Source organism: Artibeus jamaicensis, unplaced genomic scaffold (assembly GCF_021234435.1).
Source record: "Artibeus jamaicensis isolate MK-2021 breed Jamaican fruit bat unplaced genomic scaffold, CSHL_Jam_final contig_482, whole genome shotgun sequence".
Lineage (NCBI taxonomy): Eukaryota > Metazoa > Chordata > Mammalia > Chiroptera > Phyllostomidae > Artibeus > Artibeus jamaicensis.
The window spans coordinates 13,682,190-13,701,271 of record NW_026521857.1 but is presented as its reverse complement, the minus strand read 5'-3'; the positions used below and the strand labels follow the sequence as shown (position 1 = coordinate 13,701,271).

At 49.0% G+C, this 19,082-nt stretch overlaps 1 protein-coding gene across 6 annotated transcripts in view; it reads right to left on the bottom strand.

The window, feature by feature from the left end:
* The window catches only part of ABCA4 (ATP binding cassette subfamily A member 4), a 129,681-nt gene that overhangs the window by 6,228 nt on the left and 104,371 nt on the right, over positions 1–19,082 (bottom strand). For 5 of the 6 annotated variants that reach the window (XM_037162045.2, XM_053668244.1, XM_037162046.2 and 2 more), the window contains 14 exons: positions 18,775–18,807; positions 16,894–16,999; positions 16,698–16,772; positions 16,278–16,447; positions 14,547–14,724; positions 10,531–10,646; positions 9,421–9,568; positions 8,194–8,317; positions 7,718–7,847; positions 6,382–6,505; positions 5,874–5,936; positions 4,754–4,860; positions 2,581–2,722; positions 137–271 (listed from right to left, as the gene is read on the bottom strand). In XM_037162045.2, coding sequence (XP_037017940.2) covers positions 137–271; positions 2,581–2,722; positions 4,754–4,860; positions 5,874–5,936; positions 6,382–6,505; positions 7,718–7,847; positions 8,194–8,317; positions 9,421–9,568; positions 10,531–10,646; positions 14,547–14,724; positions 16,278–16,447; positions 16,698–16,772; positions 16,894–16,999; positions 18,775–18,807 — 1,651 coding nt within the window. The remainder of the gene's footprint in view (positions 1–136; positions 272–2,580; positions 2,723–4,753; positions 4,861–5,873; positions 5,937–6,381; positions 6,506–7,717; positions 7,848–8,193; positions 8,318–9,420; positions 9,569–10,530; positions 10,647–14,546; positions 14,725–16,277; positions 16,448–16,697; positions 16,773–16,893; positions 17,000–18,774; positions 18,808–19,082) is intronic. The other variant, XM_053668243.1, reaches the window with a different exon arrangement.

The window sequence follows — 19,082 nt, the reverse complement described above, 5'->3', positions numbered from 1 at the left end:
CAAAATGAGCACTATGTGGAACAGTCCAGATGAAAAGAGACTGCATTTTCCAAATCTGCTGGCCCACCCACAGAGACGCATCTCTTGGTTCCAACCCCTGGGCCCGCCTGTCCCCACAGGTCACTGGGCTCCTCACCAGCAGCACCAGTGGTGGGCAGCCGATCAGGGCAATGGCTGTGGAGAGTTTCCGCTTATTGCCCCCACTGTAGGTGCTAGCCAGGCGATCTGCGTAGAGAGACAGGCCCAGGCTCTGAATACTCCAGTTTGCCACCTAGAGAAGAGAAAGGAATCCCATTTTGGAAAGACAAGCAAACACCGAGTCTCCACCAATTCAAAGCCTTGAGTGCCCAGATCCCACACAGCTAGGGTGACAGAAGCTCAGCAGAAGCAGCGCCACCTGATGGCTCGTGCTCTCTGGCACATGCCAGGAGGACCAGATGCCTCCTTTCCACTCTGTGCCTTAGATCCCAGCCTTGGTCAGCTCAGCACCCAGTGGGTGCAGCCCCCTGAGAAATGGGCCTCAGCCTTACAAAGAGCAGGACAGAGTTTCCTCCCCAGGGTGCTGGATGATGGCTTAGAGAGGAGGAAGAGGCCTAGGGTTTGTTTGTGAAGATGGTGGGTCTAGTTGATTCCACCCCTCAACACTTGAGGGGTCACACTTGAGGTCTTATGCATTAAATGAATACTTACTGGGCACCCGCTGTGAGCCAGGCTCTGTACTAGGCACTGGAGAATAATGTAAACATAGCCACTGACCTTGTACTCACAGGTGGGGGTGGTGGGACAATCAAAACAAACAGAATAATAACAGATTATAAGAGTGCTTTGAGGAAGCTCAACAGGGAACTACGATGGAGAATAACAGGTGCGTGTGTGCATGCAAATGCACACACACGTGCTTAGCAATAAAACTAGGGAAGTTGCTGGAGATAAATGTTTCAGCCTTGCACAGTTGGGCCTCTGCCTGGAATGTTCCTCCCCTCGATCCACACGGCCCCTCTCTCAGCTCCTTCATGTCTCCACTCAGATTCACTCTCTGTGTGCGGTTTTCCCTGGGCTACCCCGCCTAAAGGTACAGACCCCGCCCCAACAATTCTCCCCTGGTTTATCTTTCCCCTGAGATGTTTTGCTCACAAGTACACTGTATAGCTACGTATTGCCTGTCCCTCCCGTTATAATGTAAGCTCCACTTTTTAACTTTTTACTTGGAATAGTTTGCAAATGACAGAAATGTGTAAAAATAAGAATAGCAAAAAAGAACACTCATAAAACCTTTACTCTCTTTTTCTCTCTCCTGTTCCTACACACAATTTTTTCAGACCCAAAGATGCATCATGGCCCCTTCATGCCTCAATACTTGGGTCTATTTTCTAAAAATAAGGTTATTCTCATATATAACACAACAGAGTTATACACGTCAGTAAATTCAGCATTGCTACTATACTGTTATCGGATCTCCTGTTCATAGTCCAGTTTTGTTGATGGGCCCAATAATGTCCTCTGCTGCATTATTTTCTTTCCAGTGCAGGATGCAGTCCAGGGCCCACTGTTCTGTCGCTGTGTCTACTTAGCCTTCGATGATCAGAAACATTTCCATAGCCTTTCTTTGCTTTCTTTGTTATTTTGTGACTTTGATTCTTTTGAAAAATATAGCCCCCATATTTTTTCCTTCTACTGCTCTGGGGACTGAAGAGACACAGTCAAGTCTTATGACATCAGTTTTTTGTATTAGCTCTTTTCCTCCCCTTCTGCAAATAATATTTATTTGAAATAAAATTGAATTTATTTGTTTCAGTTTGCTTTCAGTGTTAGGATTTTCTTTTTGTTTTCATTCTCACCCCCTCTCCATTCTTACTTAGTTTTATTTTTTGAATATGTAGAATATTAACATGCTATCAAAAGTCAAAACTGCACAAAAAGATATACTCAGAGAAGTCTCACTCCTTTCCACTTCCCTTTACCCATTTCCCTCTTGTTCATGGTGAAATTTATTTGTTTTCTGCCTTATCTTTTCTATGTGTAAAGATAAGCAGACAAGTATTTTTTCTTATTTTCCTAGTTTCTTACATGACAAGTGTCATCATGTTCTTCTTTCCACTTCACTTTTTTTTTTACTTGAAAATATCTCTTGGAAATAACCCTGTATCAATTCACAGCAATTTAAGGCATTATTGTATGCATGAAATATAAGTTACTGAAAATCTTATTCTTGAACATTAGCTTCCAATATTTTGCAGCTAAAACGCAAGGACTAAGTCTGTGCTTCTGCATTTTGTCCTGCAGGAGGCCTAGCTGCAGGGTCAATTCCCAGAAGTGGGATTCTGGGGGAAGGGGCAAAGACTGGGTGTTGTTCTTTGGGATATGAGGGCGGGGATATTTTCGTCTGTTTTGTTCACTGCTATACCCCCACTTTTAGAACAGTCCTTAGCACACAGTAAGCACCCAGTAAGCATTTACTGAATGAATGAATGATTGAATGAATAGCATTCTACAGACTTCCCATCTCTAAATAACTGCACTGTTATGAAACAGCCTCTGGTTTACCAAATTCCCAAGTTGCCACAACGAACCACTTTTTACCCTCTCGATTTCCTCTGCTGGTACACCTCGAAGCCGGGCATAGAGGTAAAGATGTTCTCGCCCTGTGAGCAGCTCGTCGATGGCATCAAACTGAGGACAGTAGCCCATGTTTTGATGGACTTCAGAAATATTGGTTAAAATACTGCAACAAGAAAGAGCAATTAGTAAGTTTCCTTCAGAGAGGGGGTGACCAGAGAGCTGGGGCTGGGGGAGCTTAGGCCAACAGGACATGGAAGCCTCCTCTTCTCTTCGCCGGCTTTGCTTCGGAAACGTGCACGACATTGAGCCATCAGGGCTGGGCCTCTGACCAGAAAGCGGTGGCCTTCAGGAGTCCAATCCGAGCTCTAATCCTGTCAGATTCCCTACAGTTTCCCTGGTTAGGAAAACTGAATACCTGTTACCCAAATTAGCTTTGGTTTTGGGTTGGATCACCTCACATATTAGTTTAAAAACAAAGGGAAGATCAGGTTTAAGAAATTGAACAGTGAGTTTTTGATCCCTTTCAGACATTTGGGAAGTAGCTAGAGAAGAAGCATGCTTCCCAATGATGGTAAACTGTCTCCGTCTGTATTTATTGGCAGAGATATAGTCAATGAAAAAGGAACCAAACGGATCACCCCCCTGCCAGAGCAAGAGGTTGGCAGGGGGAAGAGATGAAGTAAAATGAGTTCTCCCAAGTCCGTTTGACTAACACATCCGCTCCCACGAGGAAATACACTGCCTTGAGGAAAAAATAAACTGTCCACAAACTGGCATCTTTCCCCTTTCCCTTATAACTTGGGATCTACGAGTAAAGGGTGGATGCAATGGGGTGGGACAGAGAGAGGCCATCCACCATGACGGTCACTATAACAAAAATGACTTCAATTATGGCTGGGCCAATTAAAACCACCCAGGGAAGGAGGGAGTATTCTTTGTGAAATTCGCATGAGCTTCCGAACCAAAGAACCCCAATCCTGTGTCTTAAACCTATAGTTTATTTCTAGCTTCCATCTTGGTCTTACTTTCCAAGCATCAGACAGTGTCTCGCTTGGACTATCACTTGATACTCCATTACAAATCCCATTGCATCCCCCTGTCCTCTGTACCTACCTCCTAAGACTCCTTTTGTTGCCACTGTGAAGTTGTTTGCTTGATCGTAAGCTGAGCTGGATCTGCAGATAAGATGGGCCCAGCCACGGTCTCGCTCCACCCCTGCCAGTCCCTTTGCTCTGGACCCGACAGGGATGACTGGAGAAGGCACCAGAACCAGACTCATCCTGTCTGAGCCAGTGAAGGATGCTCAAGACTCCTCCTGCCCAGCGGGCATTGGACCGTGTTGAGTGAGGATGGCTCTTAGCTGATGAGGCCCCAGTCAGGCAAATGCTGGGCGGACAGAGGCAGTGCCTAACTCTGCGTATAAACCAGGGTGTAGGTTTCCTCTGGGCATGTTTAATGGGTGTGAATTCTGCTACTCAAGGAGCCTCTGGAAAGAGGTGAACAAGTGTGAGCTCCTGTTCTCCATCCTGTGCCTGTAGAGGACCAGTCTGTTTACTCACACCTTATTAAAAAGAGCAGAGGTACCCTCCAGAATCCAAGGGCACATGCCTGGTTTTCTTCCATAAAGGTTCTGTGGCCTGGCAGCAAGCAGTAGCACAGATACAGGCAACGCAGGCCCCCACAGGCCCGGGAACCTAGCCCCATCTAGAAGCTCAGAGACAGGATGCTTCATAACGGGGTTCTCAACCAGGGGCCCAGGGGACCTGCAGGGCCATAAATATGCTTCATGACTCAGTAAATCCCCCAAAACTCTGCAAAAGTATGTGGAGGGAGGCGATGAGGGACAATGGTGTGTTTTTTTATAGAAAGAAGGTACAAGTGTTCACCAAATGCTTAGAGGAGTCCATGATACCAAAAGAGTGAAAACCACTCACTTAGCACATCCCAGACTTTCTGAGAATCCATGCAAACAGAGGACTATCTTAACAATCACAGTTCCATTCACTTTTCCAGAAAGTCTGTATCTTAGACTTTGTGGACCGTGAGCACTGGGAGGTCCACCGCTCTGCACAGACCTTCATGCTCTCAGTCACCCTCAGACACAGGGCCCGATGCTCGCCCTCCCTGTGCTGGGACGGGGGCACGGCCCAGCCCTATGAGAGACACCCTGAGGCAGGACGAGCAGGACACTTACCTCTTGCCTGCTACAGTTGCATCGCCTGAGGTTACTGTGGTGTCCCCAGTGAGCATCCGGAAAGTGGTTGTTTTGCCAGCTCCGTTCACTCCCAGGAGCCCGAAGCACTGCGGGGGAACACACAGAATTGGCCTGGTCCTGGAGCACAAGAGGGTCTGGAGTATGAGGCCTTAGAGCAAAGTGTGTGTGCTTCCATTACGTGGCCACTGGCTCCGTGTGGTGCCGGGCAGCGGGATGGGCTACCCCAAATACGCCACTTTGGCATAAGGATGATTTTTGAGCTGAAGGCAATTGAGAAGATGCAGATACAAGAAAAGCTCTCTGCCCTCCCCTCTTTGCTTGAAAGCAGGACACAGATTTACAAGGTGTTTTCTCTCCCCTCTCTGCCAGGGAAGGCAGAGGTTAGTTAATCACTGCAGACAACTTTGGACCCCTATCAGCATGGAGATGGCACCAGAGGAACCTACACAACAGATATGTCTAACTGGCCATTATTTGCCATGAGTTCCCCAAATATTTGCTGCCCTGGTAACTCAAAGTCCTTTCTTCTGCCTTGTCACTTTCTGACAGTCTAATGTGCCTTTGCTAAGATGCTGTGCAAGCCCACATTGTAACCAACTGATTGCATCATTTGTTTCCTTGAGTGCACGAGATGCATGTGATAACAAACTTCTCATTGTTTCTCTCTTGTTCATCTGTGTTTTGTCAGAACAATTTAGAGCCTGAGAACCCGGGAGGGTAGTGGGAAAGGGGACTTTCCTCACCTGCAGTGGCTACTGAGCACTAACGAAGCACCTAGTCTGAACTGGTATGTGCTGTAAGTGCAAAACGCACTGGGTTTTGAACACTTAGAACAAAAGAATGTAAAATACATGGTAAACGAAGCTTTCTATGAATTATATGTTGAAGTGATAATATTTCAGATATATTGGATAAAATAAGTAATTACGATTAATTTCACTTGTTTCTACCTTTTCCCTGTGGCCACTAGAAAAGTTGAAATAACCTATGGTGACTTGTGTGTTATATCTCTTTGGTAGCTCGGCTTCAGAGGGAGAAGAGGTGCGTGCAGGAGCTGATGTTCTGCAGCCCTTCCCTGCGGGCCCCGTGGCGTACGCACCTCTCCAGGACGGACTCCCACACACAGCCTGTCCACCGCTGGGCTGGAGGTGCCTGAATACACCTGCAAGGTCAGAGACACTGGGCTGAGGACTGAGAGAGGGATAGAGCAGGGAAGGTACGAGAGAGCAGAGGATGGTGTAAGCGAAAACTACCATCATGAAGAGGTTACAAATTAACAAGGGCATTCAGAGAGACACCATGAGCCCCAGAAATCTTGAAACTGGCCCTGTGCAGAAAGTGACCAGAGAAAGGTCAGTGAGGCTCCGTCCTAGCGGCTCTGGCCGAGGCCCTGTGTCAGTACCAAAGATGCATACTAGGAAAGTGCACTGGAATTCTGTGCTTTGGAAGACAAGTTCAACACAAACATGACAGGCCCGCATAAAATTAGAAAAACAATTTCTCATACAGGCATAGCATTTATTCTGCACAAGGCAACTCACAACACTGCGCCATCTCTGGGTCCCACTGGCGCTGCCGAATGAACATGCCCACACCTACTTTCTTACCTTGGTTAGTTCATTTAGACTTAGGATAGCAGTTTTATTTCCCCCACTAGCAATTCTTTGTCTTTCTTCAGCCACATCATCATCTTCATCCATGATGGGCAGCTCCCTAGTGGGCTCGGCCATCCTGGAAGAGGGAAAGGGGACAGTTTGGGCTGGTGCACAGCGTCCTCAGTACTGGCCTCCTCTTCCCAGCTTGTTCCCATGCCTCACTGCTGCTCCCGTCCGGCTGCCTAACCCCTGAGACTTGAATTCTCCAAAGGACTCCCAAGAGGAGAGGCATTCGGCAGAAAGGGCAAGTGCTCAAGCCCAGAGTCCAGTCCCTACTTTGTTCAATTCTCACAACCCTCTGAGTAGGATGGCAGATTTAGTTCTAATAACTCAATTCCCTCTGGATCAAAACCTAAAAACAAGTTCTCCAAATCTTTATTTACATGTGACCAGACTCAGACTGAGATGTTGAAAGGATAAGAAATAAGACACTACTCAGGCCCCAGCTGGTGTGGCTCAGTGGATTGAGTGACAGCCTGTGAGGTAAAGGGTCGGTGGTTCAATTCCCAGTCAGGGTACATTCCTGGGTTGTGGGCCAAGTACCCAGTAGGGGGTGTGTGAGAAGCAACCACACATTGACGTTTTTCTCCCTCTGCTTCTCCCTTTCTTTTCTTCTCTTCTGTCTAAATAAATAAATGAAATGCTTCAAAATTTTTGCAAACAAACAAAGAGGGGCCCCGTAAACGTCAGTGGCAACTTGGATTGCGGAGGGGCTGCCTCTTCTGGAAACCTGAGTACCCACCTTAGGATGAGGCAGGGTCTGGGGGGAAGAACAGCTGGGTTGGCAGCTGCCCCACCACCACCCTGGAGAGGGGCCCCATCACCCCCGATCCCACACATTGCTCCTGGCTGCACACATCACTGCACTCACCTCATATCATCCCCATATTGCTCCCTTCCTCCCCCCTCTACTTTCCCATCTTTAATTGGCAATGGGTCCTCCTTTGTCTATTTTATGTGAATGCACACAGCCATACTTCGAATACTTCTCAACCATTATTATTTGCAGTACTATCATCCAATTTAAAATGGGTATCTGTTAATTAAAGGATGGATTCAATACTAGTGATTAAAACTAATAGCATTATATTTTAAATACTTTAAAGTGCAGATTCTTCAAAGATTCTTTTGTGCTGATTCTGTGTCTCTTCTTGTGTTATTGTGAGCAAGCCAGCTTTTGAGACCATAAAAACCATTGCAGTGTGGGGCTCATGAAGGAAAAGACAACTGTGTGGATGTAAAGCCACATCCCCGGCTTGACACCCTCAGGGCACCGTCACAGACGTACCATCGAGTGAGGAGGAAATGGTGCTGGACGAGGAGTGTCAGGAGGAAGTACACCACCCCTTCTGCTGCCATGGCAACCAGGTTCTTCCCAATAAGGTCCCATTGAAATGGATTTGAAGAGTTCTCCTCACCTGGAGACAGAGGCCACCGGAAAGAGATAGGGATTAAGTTCACTTTGCTGCCCAGCTGCCCCAAAGACCTAGTTTCAACACTTGGCTCAGCTAGACCAGACCTTATGCAAGGAATTAAGCACAAGCTGAACACAAGTCTCATCTTGGCTCCTCAGGTCAGAGTAGGGAAGAGCAGAACCTTCCCTCAACCCCAAACAGGCACCCAGAGCTCTGTAGTCAGCAGGACAACCCACACCAACAGGTGCCCCCAGCCCAGGCCGCAGCTCTGGCCTAGGAACTCCTGCTTCAGCCCTCCCAGCCTCAGAGCATCCAGGGCCATGCTCGACTGGCCTCGACTGCCACCCACCAAACCGGGCATAGACATCTGTCACAGCCTGGCTCAGCGCCAGGTCGATGAGGCCTCGGCCCAGGCAGAAGTGGGGGAAGACAATGAGCAGCTTCCTCAGCATGGCATTGAATCTGAGCAGCGTCTGAAACACAGAGAAGGGGGGGGTCAGGAGTGGGGCCCAGTCCACTGTGCCTTCCTGAGCAGGGTGGGGCCTGGATGCTCTCCCAGGAAAGGACCAGGGGAAAGACTGTAGACAGAGCGGCCTAGCAGCCAGACTGTCCACCGGAGAGATTTGTCACAAAGTAGGAAAGCTCTGAAACACTCATAGGGGGTGCCTCCTGGAGAGCCTCACAGGCAGTCCCTTGGGAGTGCGCTGTAGATTCTGAAATTACCCACAAGCCCTCCAAGTCACTGGTTTCCAGGAGATGCGGCAGCAGCTGGGAACGTGACCCAGGCTCTCTGTGCTTTGGTACAGCTGTGAGCCATCACTGTCACCCGGCTTTGACCCAAGGGAAGAGGGTCCCTGGAGCACACCCCAGCTCTATTGCTTGACTCCCACAGGACAGCCCTGAGCCGTGTGCAAGAAGGCAGAGACTCTGTGTGTTGTGTGCGTTAAGTTGGGGGGGCTTGTTTTCAGGTGCCTGGACTGTGCTTGCTGCCTTAACCTTGAAGTGTCAGGCAGAGCCTCCCCCAAGAAGGCAGAGGGGACATGGTGGAGATGAGGCTGAAGAGGCCACTGGTGTCCACAACCCGGTCCATCCCCACAGCACAGCCTCCCTTGCTTCCCCACTGTCCCCTAAAAGGCACTCTGCTCTTCGCCTCTGGGCATTTGTACTTGCAGCTTCTGTTAACCCTTGCTATCAGCAGGAAAGAACTCTCACAACGCTGGCTCCCGTGACCCCTTCCTGCATAAGCCTCTCCAGATCCCCATGGTAAAACACCTACTCCTCTCTTAGAATACTTCCCACATTGCCAGGTGACTCATTTTTTACCTGCCTACTTTCTCCCACAGTAAGTCGTCCCTGTGGGACGGGGACTGGGTCCTAATCATTTGGTGTCTTCCCTAAATTCCTTGAACAATGATTAATTCATAGTAGATACTTCATTGCTTATTAAATGGGGAAACAAAGTTCTGCTTGTCCAAGACCAGGCTTAAATTGAATTTCTTCCGCAGCTCTGCTTTGCCAGGACCCATTCTCCAGTGTCCTGGTACGCAAACAAGGATGCCGAAAGCATCATGCTCACCTGGTTATTCTCAAATAATTCCAAGATGAAGGTGATGGCACTGCTGTTGATGCCGATGAACAGATTAGCACAAGACAAGGCCACGTAGGCTGTGCTGGGGACGTCGAACAGGAAGGATGCGGGGTACATCATGGGGATGACTGCCCATCTGTGTGAAATGGCACAACTCAGTGGCACGGGGCGCCGATTTCTATTCCAGCTGCTGTCCTTCTAGATATAATGCACTTCCCTTACACATGAGCTGAAATGTTTAAACTGCCGAGAGTACCAGGAAGACCAAAAAGATACTCTACCCGTTGCTCATTGTTCCCCATCTTTGAATCGAGATAATTATGCCTTCCCTGACCATCTTATGGGGCTTTTGTGAGGAGCAAATGCGATAGCAACTGTGAATGAACGTAAATTGTAAAGCTTTGTATGGTACATAGGGGCACGGTCTGCCCTGCAACGCTTTCCACTCTAGTCTGGCTCAGCAAAGCTGAGGTCCCAACAGACTCATTCACAGTTCCCTGGGGCTGATGCACCAGAGTCACGCTGGTCCCCGAATTCTCTTTTCACTAGAGATAAATGGAGACCAGTGCTCTGGTAAGAGTACTGGCCCACCCAGGAAGGGCCAGAAAAGAAATCAGACACCTAGACTTGACCATGGTACACAGGTAGGATGTGTAAGCCTGGACATGAAGCTGCATGCGTTGCTCTATAGTTCCACTGAATTTAATCTCTGTGACATCTCCGCCCTGACTCAGGAATAGCTCTTCAGCTGGAGTCTTCTGCTGTGTGCATATAACTCTTGGCCAGTATAGATGGGGACACCAAGATGGATGGGCTGGCCACAGCGAATCGGAATCACAGCTGGGTGAGAGACAGATTCCCAGGTGTTGGCTGGGCCACGCGGGGCATCTCCATCGTTCCTGAGAGCACCAAGCCTGAGGGCGTGTCTGCACATGGACTCAGGAACAGGAGCCAGCCAGGTTTCTGGCCAGGCTGGAGAGCTGTTGGGGGCTGGAAGCCAACCTTGCCACCAGAAACCCTGGTTTTCTGTCAGAAGAGCATGCCCCCGCCCTCTGGCTTCCCTGTCGATGGCCTTAGCTCAAGGCCCAAACGACTCACCCGTACAGCATGAGCAATGCGACAAGGGCGGGAAGGTTGTTTGGAGAAGTGTAGGCTTTCTTCTGAAACCCGATGAAGATGCCCACCACCAGGGCCGCGCTCACAGCATAATTCATCTTAAAGAGAGAAGAGGAGACCTCTGTTTCCTGTCTGTCGAAAAGGACTGGGTCAGTCCTAGCTGGCATAGCTCAGTCAACTGAGTGTGGATTGTGAACAGGTCCAATTCCCAGTCAGGGCACATGCCTGTGTTGTGGGCTAGGTCCCCAGTGGGGGTCACATGAGAGGCAACCACACATTGATGTTTCTCTCTCTCTCTCTCTCCCTCCCTTTCCCTCTCTAAAAAATAAATAAATCTTAAAAAAAAAAAAAACTCTCTTAAAAAAAAAGGACTGGATCAGTTCCTCCAGCGCATACAGTCTGGGATGCTGATTCTATTTGTCTAAATAGTGCTTGGTTGGTAAACATACGTTAAGTTTTGAGTCCTCCTACTCCACCTACCTGCCTGTGCAGGGGACCTTCAGTCTGCATCTTTTAAAGGAATGAGTTATACAATTCTACCTCTTCTCCCATTCTCTCTTTCTAATTAACTGGTCATGAAGTCCTGCAGCCTCTACTAAATAAGTCTCCGGAACTCAGAAAACTTAAGATCTGGTTCTTGGCCTCACGAAGCTCAAATATATGACACCTATTTCCTCACTTTCCCCCTTCTCTTTATTTCCTATACAATTCAGTCCTAAAGACATTAGGATGAACAGGGAATGATGGGCAGTCATGGTGGGGTCAGGGGTGGAGTCACTGTGGTCCCAAACGGGATGAGACCCCGAGAAGTGTGAGAGGATATCTCACAGAGGGTGACGGGTCCTGGAGCCCCGGTGGGGTGAGGGGTGTTGGTCTGGTGGAGGACACCAGGGCCAGAGCAGAACGAAAAGGACCTCCTCGTGCAGTCGGCTGGAGCAGGGAGGGGAGGGTGTGCACACAATGGAGGGGAGGGGGGCAGAGATGGGGACTTTCTATATGTGGGTGTATTGCTCAGGTAGTTAAATGAATTCAGGGTGATAGAAGCTGGTGTCCCACTCTTGGAGAAGGGAGTTACAAATGTGGAAACCTGGAAAGCCATATGAGCCTATGGTGTTGGATTGGAACTATAGGTTTTAGTGAGCTCATCATGTTTGGTGTGTGGACAAATAAATATAAATGTAAATGTGTCTTGGTCTATGTATATATATTCATATCTCCCCTAGTTCTCCCCACTGAGAAGGCCTGGGACCATGAGACCCCAGCAACATAGAGCATATCCAGCAGCCTGCTCTTGGTTTTGAGGGCCATTTCCCATGGAAAGGAACCAGGTTTCCTTGGGGACACAGTGCATTCCAGGTGGGGCGGGGGGGAAGTGGGGTGAACCTGGAACATCTCGCGTGCCAGAGAGCAAGGAGGTGCTCAAGGGCAGTGGGGACTGATGTCAAGAGGGGGCAGAAGTCAGCTCAGCGGGCTCTCCCTGGCCAGACTGGGGGTAACAAGCATCGGGATAAATAATAATGGTACCTGACTATAATCCATGGACTAACACAGGAAAGATGACATAGTTATAAATAAAATAAATGAATCAATGGAAAGTTTGATTACAAACAGGATTTTGCACAACTTTAAAGTACCTCTTCCCAAAATGTTTGCAAATTATAAAAACCCAAAAAGTAGCTTTACTGTGGAGAAACTCAGCAAACAACACCTCGGTCAAGTGACCAAAGGGGCCTCCACCAGAAACAGACAAACTGAGAGCAGCAGCTACCTGATGGGACGCGGTGAGCAGAACAGAGCACCCCTAGGTGACGCTGCTGTCGTGACCTGAACCTACTCATAAGGACACGCCGGGCAAATCCAGACTGAAGGACATTCTGCCAAATAACTGGCCTGCGGTTGTCAAAAATGTCGAGGTCATGCGTGTCAAAGAAAAGCTGATGCAACGCTCCAGGGCGGGGGAGCCTGGAGGGACGGGACGACTGCACTCAAGGCCGGCCACTGAGACATTCGCGGATGCTTTTCTGTGAAAGGCATTATTCAGGCAACTGACGAAACCTGAGTGGGGTCTGGGGATTAGATGGCGGCGAAGCAGGAGCACTGGTCACACCAGAGGTGCTGGTGTGTGTGCGTGAGTGTGTGTCTGCACCCACACGTGCACCTGTGTGAAGCGGCATCTTATTGGGAAGTTACTCTCCAATGACTCTGAAAAACAGTTTTGCACTGTCCCTGGAACATTTCTGTAAGTTTGCTATAGTTTCAAAATTTCACTGAAAAAACATGATATCAATAAAAAGAATATAAGATATCACATATGTGCTGAGTGAATGATAGATAGAAACGGTTACTGTTCATTCATTCAGTAACAACCCTGAGGCATGTGCTGCCTTTTTGCCACTGACTAACGAGGGTGCTGCCCCCATTGTTGTTGGGATCAACACTGTAGATCCCAGAGTCTGAGTTCCAGGCTAGACGCTGAGCATCGGGAAGGCTGCTAAGGCCAGATTGCCATTTTCTGACCCTTCCTTGGGGGGTCTGCTTTGCTAGTGTCACCTCCCCCCAGAGACAGGGCTCTGTCCTCTCCATCTGCATTTGTCTCCTTAGGCTCACCCATCTGTTTGTAGCCAGGCACATGCATGGGTCAGCCCCGAGTGTAAATTCTATTTGTCATCTTTTAAACAAAGTAGAATGAAAAAAACTAGCATGTTAATGTCTTTTCAGTGCAGGTGAGCCTAGCTCTCTCCACGTTCAGAGCATGAGCTCAACGTGGGCTTCTCGAAGTGATGTTTTTGTCCAGAGTGAGGCTTGTAGAGTCTGACCTCCTCCCACCTGGCCATGTGTAGAGTCTGACCTCCTCCCACCTGGCCATGAGTGTTTTTCAGGAACAGAGAGAAAAGAGAGAAAGGAATTCAGGTGCTACTGATAATTTTTGGTTTTGTATTGTTAAGTGATGGCTTCTTAACAGGTCAAGTAAAATAAAATAAATTATGTCTTTAGGAATCCTGGCATTTGCCATCGTTATTAAAAGTCATAGTGCAGCAGGTTGTTTGTGTTGGTCTCCATCATAATGAAACTTACCATCACATGAAGTGGGACTCAGGTGAGTGAGTCTTAGAACGTGGGACAAAGAAAACAGAGGGTCTCACTACCCAAGACACCCAGAGCAGGCCGGCCGTCGTGGTGACCTCCGCTGCATTATAACTAGGCTTTGCTGCCAGCTCGACCCTGTGGCTTGTCGTGAAGTAGCCCCCACCCCCCTGCCTCCTCCAATGCTGCCTGTGAAAGGGGGGTAGTCTGCTGTCGAGTTACTAAATATACATATTTTTCATTTTCTCTAGCTTGGTGGCTTAACTGATACAGCAAAGGTCAGGCTACTTTGGGGAGAAATAATACCACTGAGTAGGGTTAACAAATTTAGCAAATAAAAATACAGTATGCCTAGTTAAATTTGAATTTCAGATAAACAAAAAATATTTTTAGTATATCTGTCTATGCAATATTCGGGGGTGAAACACTAAAAATTCGTTGTTTATCTGAAATTCAAATGTAGCTGGGTGTCCTATATTTATCTGGTGACTCTGCCTCAGGGGAAGTTCCATCCTTATCCGTTCGGGGGCGGAGCAGGATTTAAGAAGAGGATTGGGGTGAAGGTCTGCTTGATATTACTGCTTCAGCTCCAGATCACCCTCGGGAAGGCCGGCCGCATCCCTGCAGTGCGGTAATCATTGGATGGCTCAGAAAGCCCCTTGGGGCAGCGCACACGGAGCCCACACTCTGCAATTCTTGAGCTGAGCCTTCCATTCCTCTCTAGCTTGAAGCTCCTCCTTCTGTGCCTTTCTAAGATGTCAACACACAGCAGACACTCAAGGCCCTTGGGCAGCACCATCTGACAATCCTGGCAGTACGAGAGCCCCACCCTGCTTGTCCCTCAGTCATAGTAGACACAAGGGCCCACTCCCTAGGCCAGTGGAGGTGAGAGAGCACCATGACCTGACACTTACGATGTCCCAGAGGAAGTTGGTCAGCCAGTAAGTGGTAGGGCTCACTCCACTGACAAACTGGAGGTGCTTGGCTTTGTTCACTCTCTCTTGGATCAAGTAAAGGACAAAGCTGGCTGGGACGAAGGACATGGCGAAAATAACGCAGATAGCAACCACGGCATCCACAGAAGAGGTCAGCCTGCAGCCAGACAGGAGACACAGGGAGACAGAGGTGAAGAAGAGGGAGCAGATGGAGGAAAAGACAGAGTCGGGCTCTGGGGAGGCTCACCCAGTGCTGGGTCTCAGCCTCCAGAACCCCCTTCCCTGGCCTGACGCTTGTCATTTCATTCAATTGCCTTAAAGTGGGTCAAGGTTAAGTGGATATTCTTGGATTTTCTGTTTCATGTTAATGTTGAATAGTGCTCCATTTTAATATGAAAGTCTAGATAACCTTTCTCTTCATTACATATTCAAATTATTTATCCATGGCTATAGAAATGGATTTTCATACTAATGTCTTATATTACAATGCTCTTATCAGTTCTAATAATTTGCCTATAGATTCTCTTCAGTTTTCTAGGTAGATAGTCATATGGTCTATGAAATTTATTTTTGTTAAAAGAAGTAAATTATCTTAGAAGATGAACTACATTGTAGCACGAAAAAATGTTCATAACAATAAGTTTAAGGAAAAAGAGGATGAGCCGAGTGTACAGGACTTGTCTCTGTCCTTTCCTGGGTCAAGAAGGAAGCATCTGGCTAAGAGGCCAAGTGTGGGCTGAAACCCAACCTGACCTTCACATCCAAGCCACGACCCCCTGCCGGGGACAGTGCCCAGCTAGAGAAAGAAGCACCTTTAATTCCCTCAAAGGCGCCACATGTGCTCATCAGTGTCCTTATGAAATCGGAAATAGCATGACCCACACGTGCAGGAAGAGTAGAACAAATAACAGGAAACACAAAAATGTTTTGAGGAAATACCCTCAACTGTGTAGGATGATAGATGATAAGTTCTTAAAACTCTATATTCCATAAACTTTATTTAATGAACTTGTAATCACAGAAGACCTCTATGTCATATTTCAGATGCAGGAGACCTGGCAGGGCTGCGTGAGAACAGACACAGCCCAGGCCGCCGTCCCCCAGCGGAGGGCCCCGGGCCGTCGGGAGGAGCGACTGGGGCCCCTGAGCCAGTGACACTCGGCACGCGGGGGGCGGTGTTCAGGGCACTCGGGATTCTGGGACAGGAACGCGAGGACCCTACAGCTTATCAGACGAAGTTCGCCCTAATGAAGGCTAAAAACATACTAAAGACTGCACAAGACAGATGCTTTTATTCCTGAAGCTTGAGGAAGGCAAGGTTCTGTCGCCATCTCCAAAGCCTGACCATCAGATGCAAGCGCCGGAATCGGAGATAATCGCTGCTGGGGAGACGAAAGATCCACCGAACCTGCCCGGTTCCCAGCCGTCATGTTACACCCTGGCCTGGAGAGTGTTGGTGTAAACTCCGGGAGCAGCTTCTCATCAAGAGCCAGAAGGGAGTGGAACCAAACACACGCCCCCTTCCCTAATAAATATGAGGGGAAAGACCGGCCAAGCTTTGCAGTAGACACAGCGGCCTGTGCTCGCGTCCACCCGGTTAGACGACCTCGCCACCGGTCCGCAGCAGCTCGCGTTAGTGGGAACCCTCCTGGGTCTCCCAGGGGGGGAGAGGTGGACGGGGAGTGGCGAGGCCGGGCCGGGGTGGCTTACACCGTGATCTCGGAGAGCTGCTCCTTGGTCAGGTTCAGGGGCTGGCTTATGACGGTGATGCCGTACTCCTCCGGGCTCCTGCCCCCGGGCAGGCTGCCTCGCAGGACGGCGTTGTGGGCCACGTTGAGGAAGCCGACCAGGGCGTGCCAGCCCTTGTTGTTAAACCACACCTGGGGGGCGGAGACGGCCGTGTGAGGCTGTGCGGTGGGCACCGCAGGCCCTGCGCTAACAACAGCTGTGTCAAGAACAAATAGGCTGCGGGAAAAGGAATGTGAGGAGGAGGAAGGGTTTGGCAGCTGGAAGACATTCCACACTAGATTTCAACGGGAGATGCGGTGGAATTTAATTAATCTGGGAAAATAAAAATAACCAGCTCACATGATTTTTCAGCTCTAGGGCAGATTAACGCAGGGCCAGTACCTTAAGGTTGTCTTCGGTTTCTAGATGTTGAAGGAAAGCAGACATTTCTTTAGAGGCCTCTCTGGTGATGGGGCCCTAGAAAACCATCATTAATGAACAAGCAAGAGGGTTTTTAGTTTTGCTGTTAGCACTCATGATAATTTCTGTTTCAACTGGCATTGAAAGGCCTACCCAAATCTCCAGGCTGTTTACATACCCCGCTCACATTCGTTATCTGGCCAAGGTCACTCAAAAATTCCACAAGCGCTTCCCCAGCGATGGGGAGAACTGGGAGCTTTCCTCCGATGGAAATTCCGCCGTATCTGACAAGGGAACAAGAAGGCCTCAGATCAGTGCCACGACCCACGTCTGTGGTGCTCGCCAGCGGCCCTCTCAGTTTCCACAGGGAAATGTGTACTTTTGGGGGAATTGTCTGTACTAGTGAGCAACAGGGCTCCACTTTACAAACCAACTTTGCTTTTCTTTCTTTTTCTTAAATTATATTTTATTGGTTCAAGTTGCCCCCAATTTTCCCCCTTTGTCCCCCTCCAGCCAGCTCCTCCCCACTTCCTCAGGCAACCCCCACACCATTGTCCACGCCCATGGGTCCTGTACATATGTTTTGTCTACTTTATTCCCTGTGCTCTACCTTACATCCCCACGACTGTTCTGTAACAACCGATACGTACTTCTCACTCCCTCGCCTTTGTACGCATCCCCCCCATGCCCCTCCCAGCCGGCAACCATCAAAACATTCTCTGTATCTATGAATCTGTTTCTGTTCTGTTTATTTTGCTTTTTAGATTCAATTGGTGATAGATATGTATTTACTGCCATTTTTCTGTTCATATTTTAACCAACTTTTAATGCTCCCTCATTGCCTTCAGATGAGTTCTGATCCTTTCTGAGCTTGGTCTCTGCACTGATCCACCCTCTGCAACCCCTCCTCCTGCCTTCCCTGCACTGGCCTACCCCGGCCATGCCCAGTCACTTCCAGAGCTGCCCTTGAGCTGGTTGCCTCCCCCGGACCGGCCAGCTTCCCAGCGGTGCCTTTCCCTTTCTTGAGCATCAGGCCAGCTCTGACTCCTAGGTGTATGTCATCCTCTCTTCGAAGTCCTCCCTGACTCTGCCCCCATCCCAGCCATGATTCCTCCCCTGTGCCAGTTCCGTGCTTTGCCAGTACTTCTGACAGCCCTGGACCCCCTTAACCTAATGAATTTGTGCTCTCTCTGCCTGTGCTTCTCAGCCCCGCCCTCCCTGGGGCAGCCCCTCACTGTCTCCTGCCTCCACTGGAGCTCCAGCTCCTTAACGGAGACCCTAGCCTTGGGGCTTTCCTGCCCCCGACCACCTTCCACACTGTTCTGGGAGGCTCCGGTGATCCTGCCCAAATGCAGGTCTGGGCGTGTCGCTCTGGCTTAAAACCTTTAATGGTAGGATCCACAAAATTGATTTGCTGAACTTTATTTCTTGGGGACTCAGATTGCACTCCCCCTGCCCCCAACTCTGCTTCAGCTGAGGATCCATACTTCCCTCTAGGGAGCAACTCTAAGAGCTGGATTTCATTTTGTGGTCTGGAATCAAGTCAACGTCAGCTCTGCATTCATTCTAGAGGCCCATCTCCGAGGGAGCCTGAGAAGCCAGCTCATTCCTGGAATATCCCTGGAGGATTCTCCAAACCTCTGGAATCATTTGAGTCTCCAGGATGCCTCAGGCATGAGGTGAGCGTGGGACTGGGCCAGACTCCCTAAGGCTTAAAAGGAGAGGCCAAGAAGTGCCGGGGCTTAGTCCCCTGTCCTCTCCTTAGTATTGTGAACTACTATTCCCTTGGAGCTTGTAGAACCTCCCTTGAGTGAGAACGCTCTAGACCGGCTCTTCCTGGGATGTCACTTCACATCTACGTCCTTCCAGGAGACCTAGAGCACTGGGCATCTTCTGGGTCCAGGGTGTCTCCAGCCACACATCCTTCAGGACATGGCTTGTGACTTCCTGAGCACGTACAGAACATTCCATCTACATGGCTTCAAGGTGTGGCTCTGTTTATAGGGGAGTATTTTAAATCAACTTGAGATTTTAATTTCTTATAAAAATAGTTTCTTACCTCTGTTCGTTGACCCAGAATTTGTTCTTTAAGCTAAAAGTGAAAAAAAAAAAAAAAAGTCATCTAGTGAATATACCACAAGCATGACAGGGGAGTTTACTTTCCTCCCCAGACGCTCCCTGGCGTTTCTCGGTCTTCAGGGGCATTCTTGCATTTCCTGATAGTCAAGCTACACGGAAGCCTCCCAGCCTAGGAGTCCAGTGGAATGCACATGCAGAAAAAGCACTGCTGTTTTCCACTGCTGGCTCTTCAAGTCACATCCTACATGCTGGGCCTTCTGGGTGGCCCTGTCGTTAGGTCATTTGTCA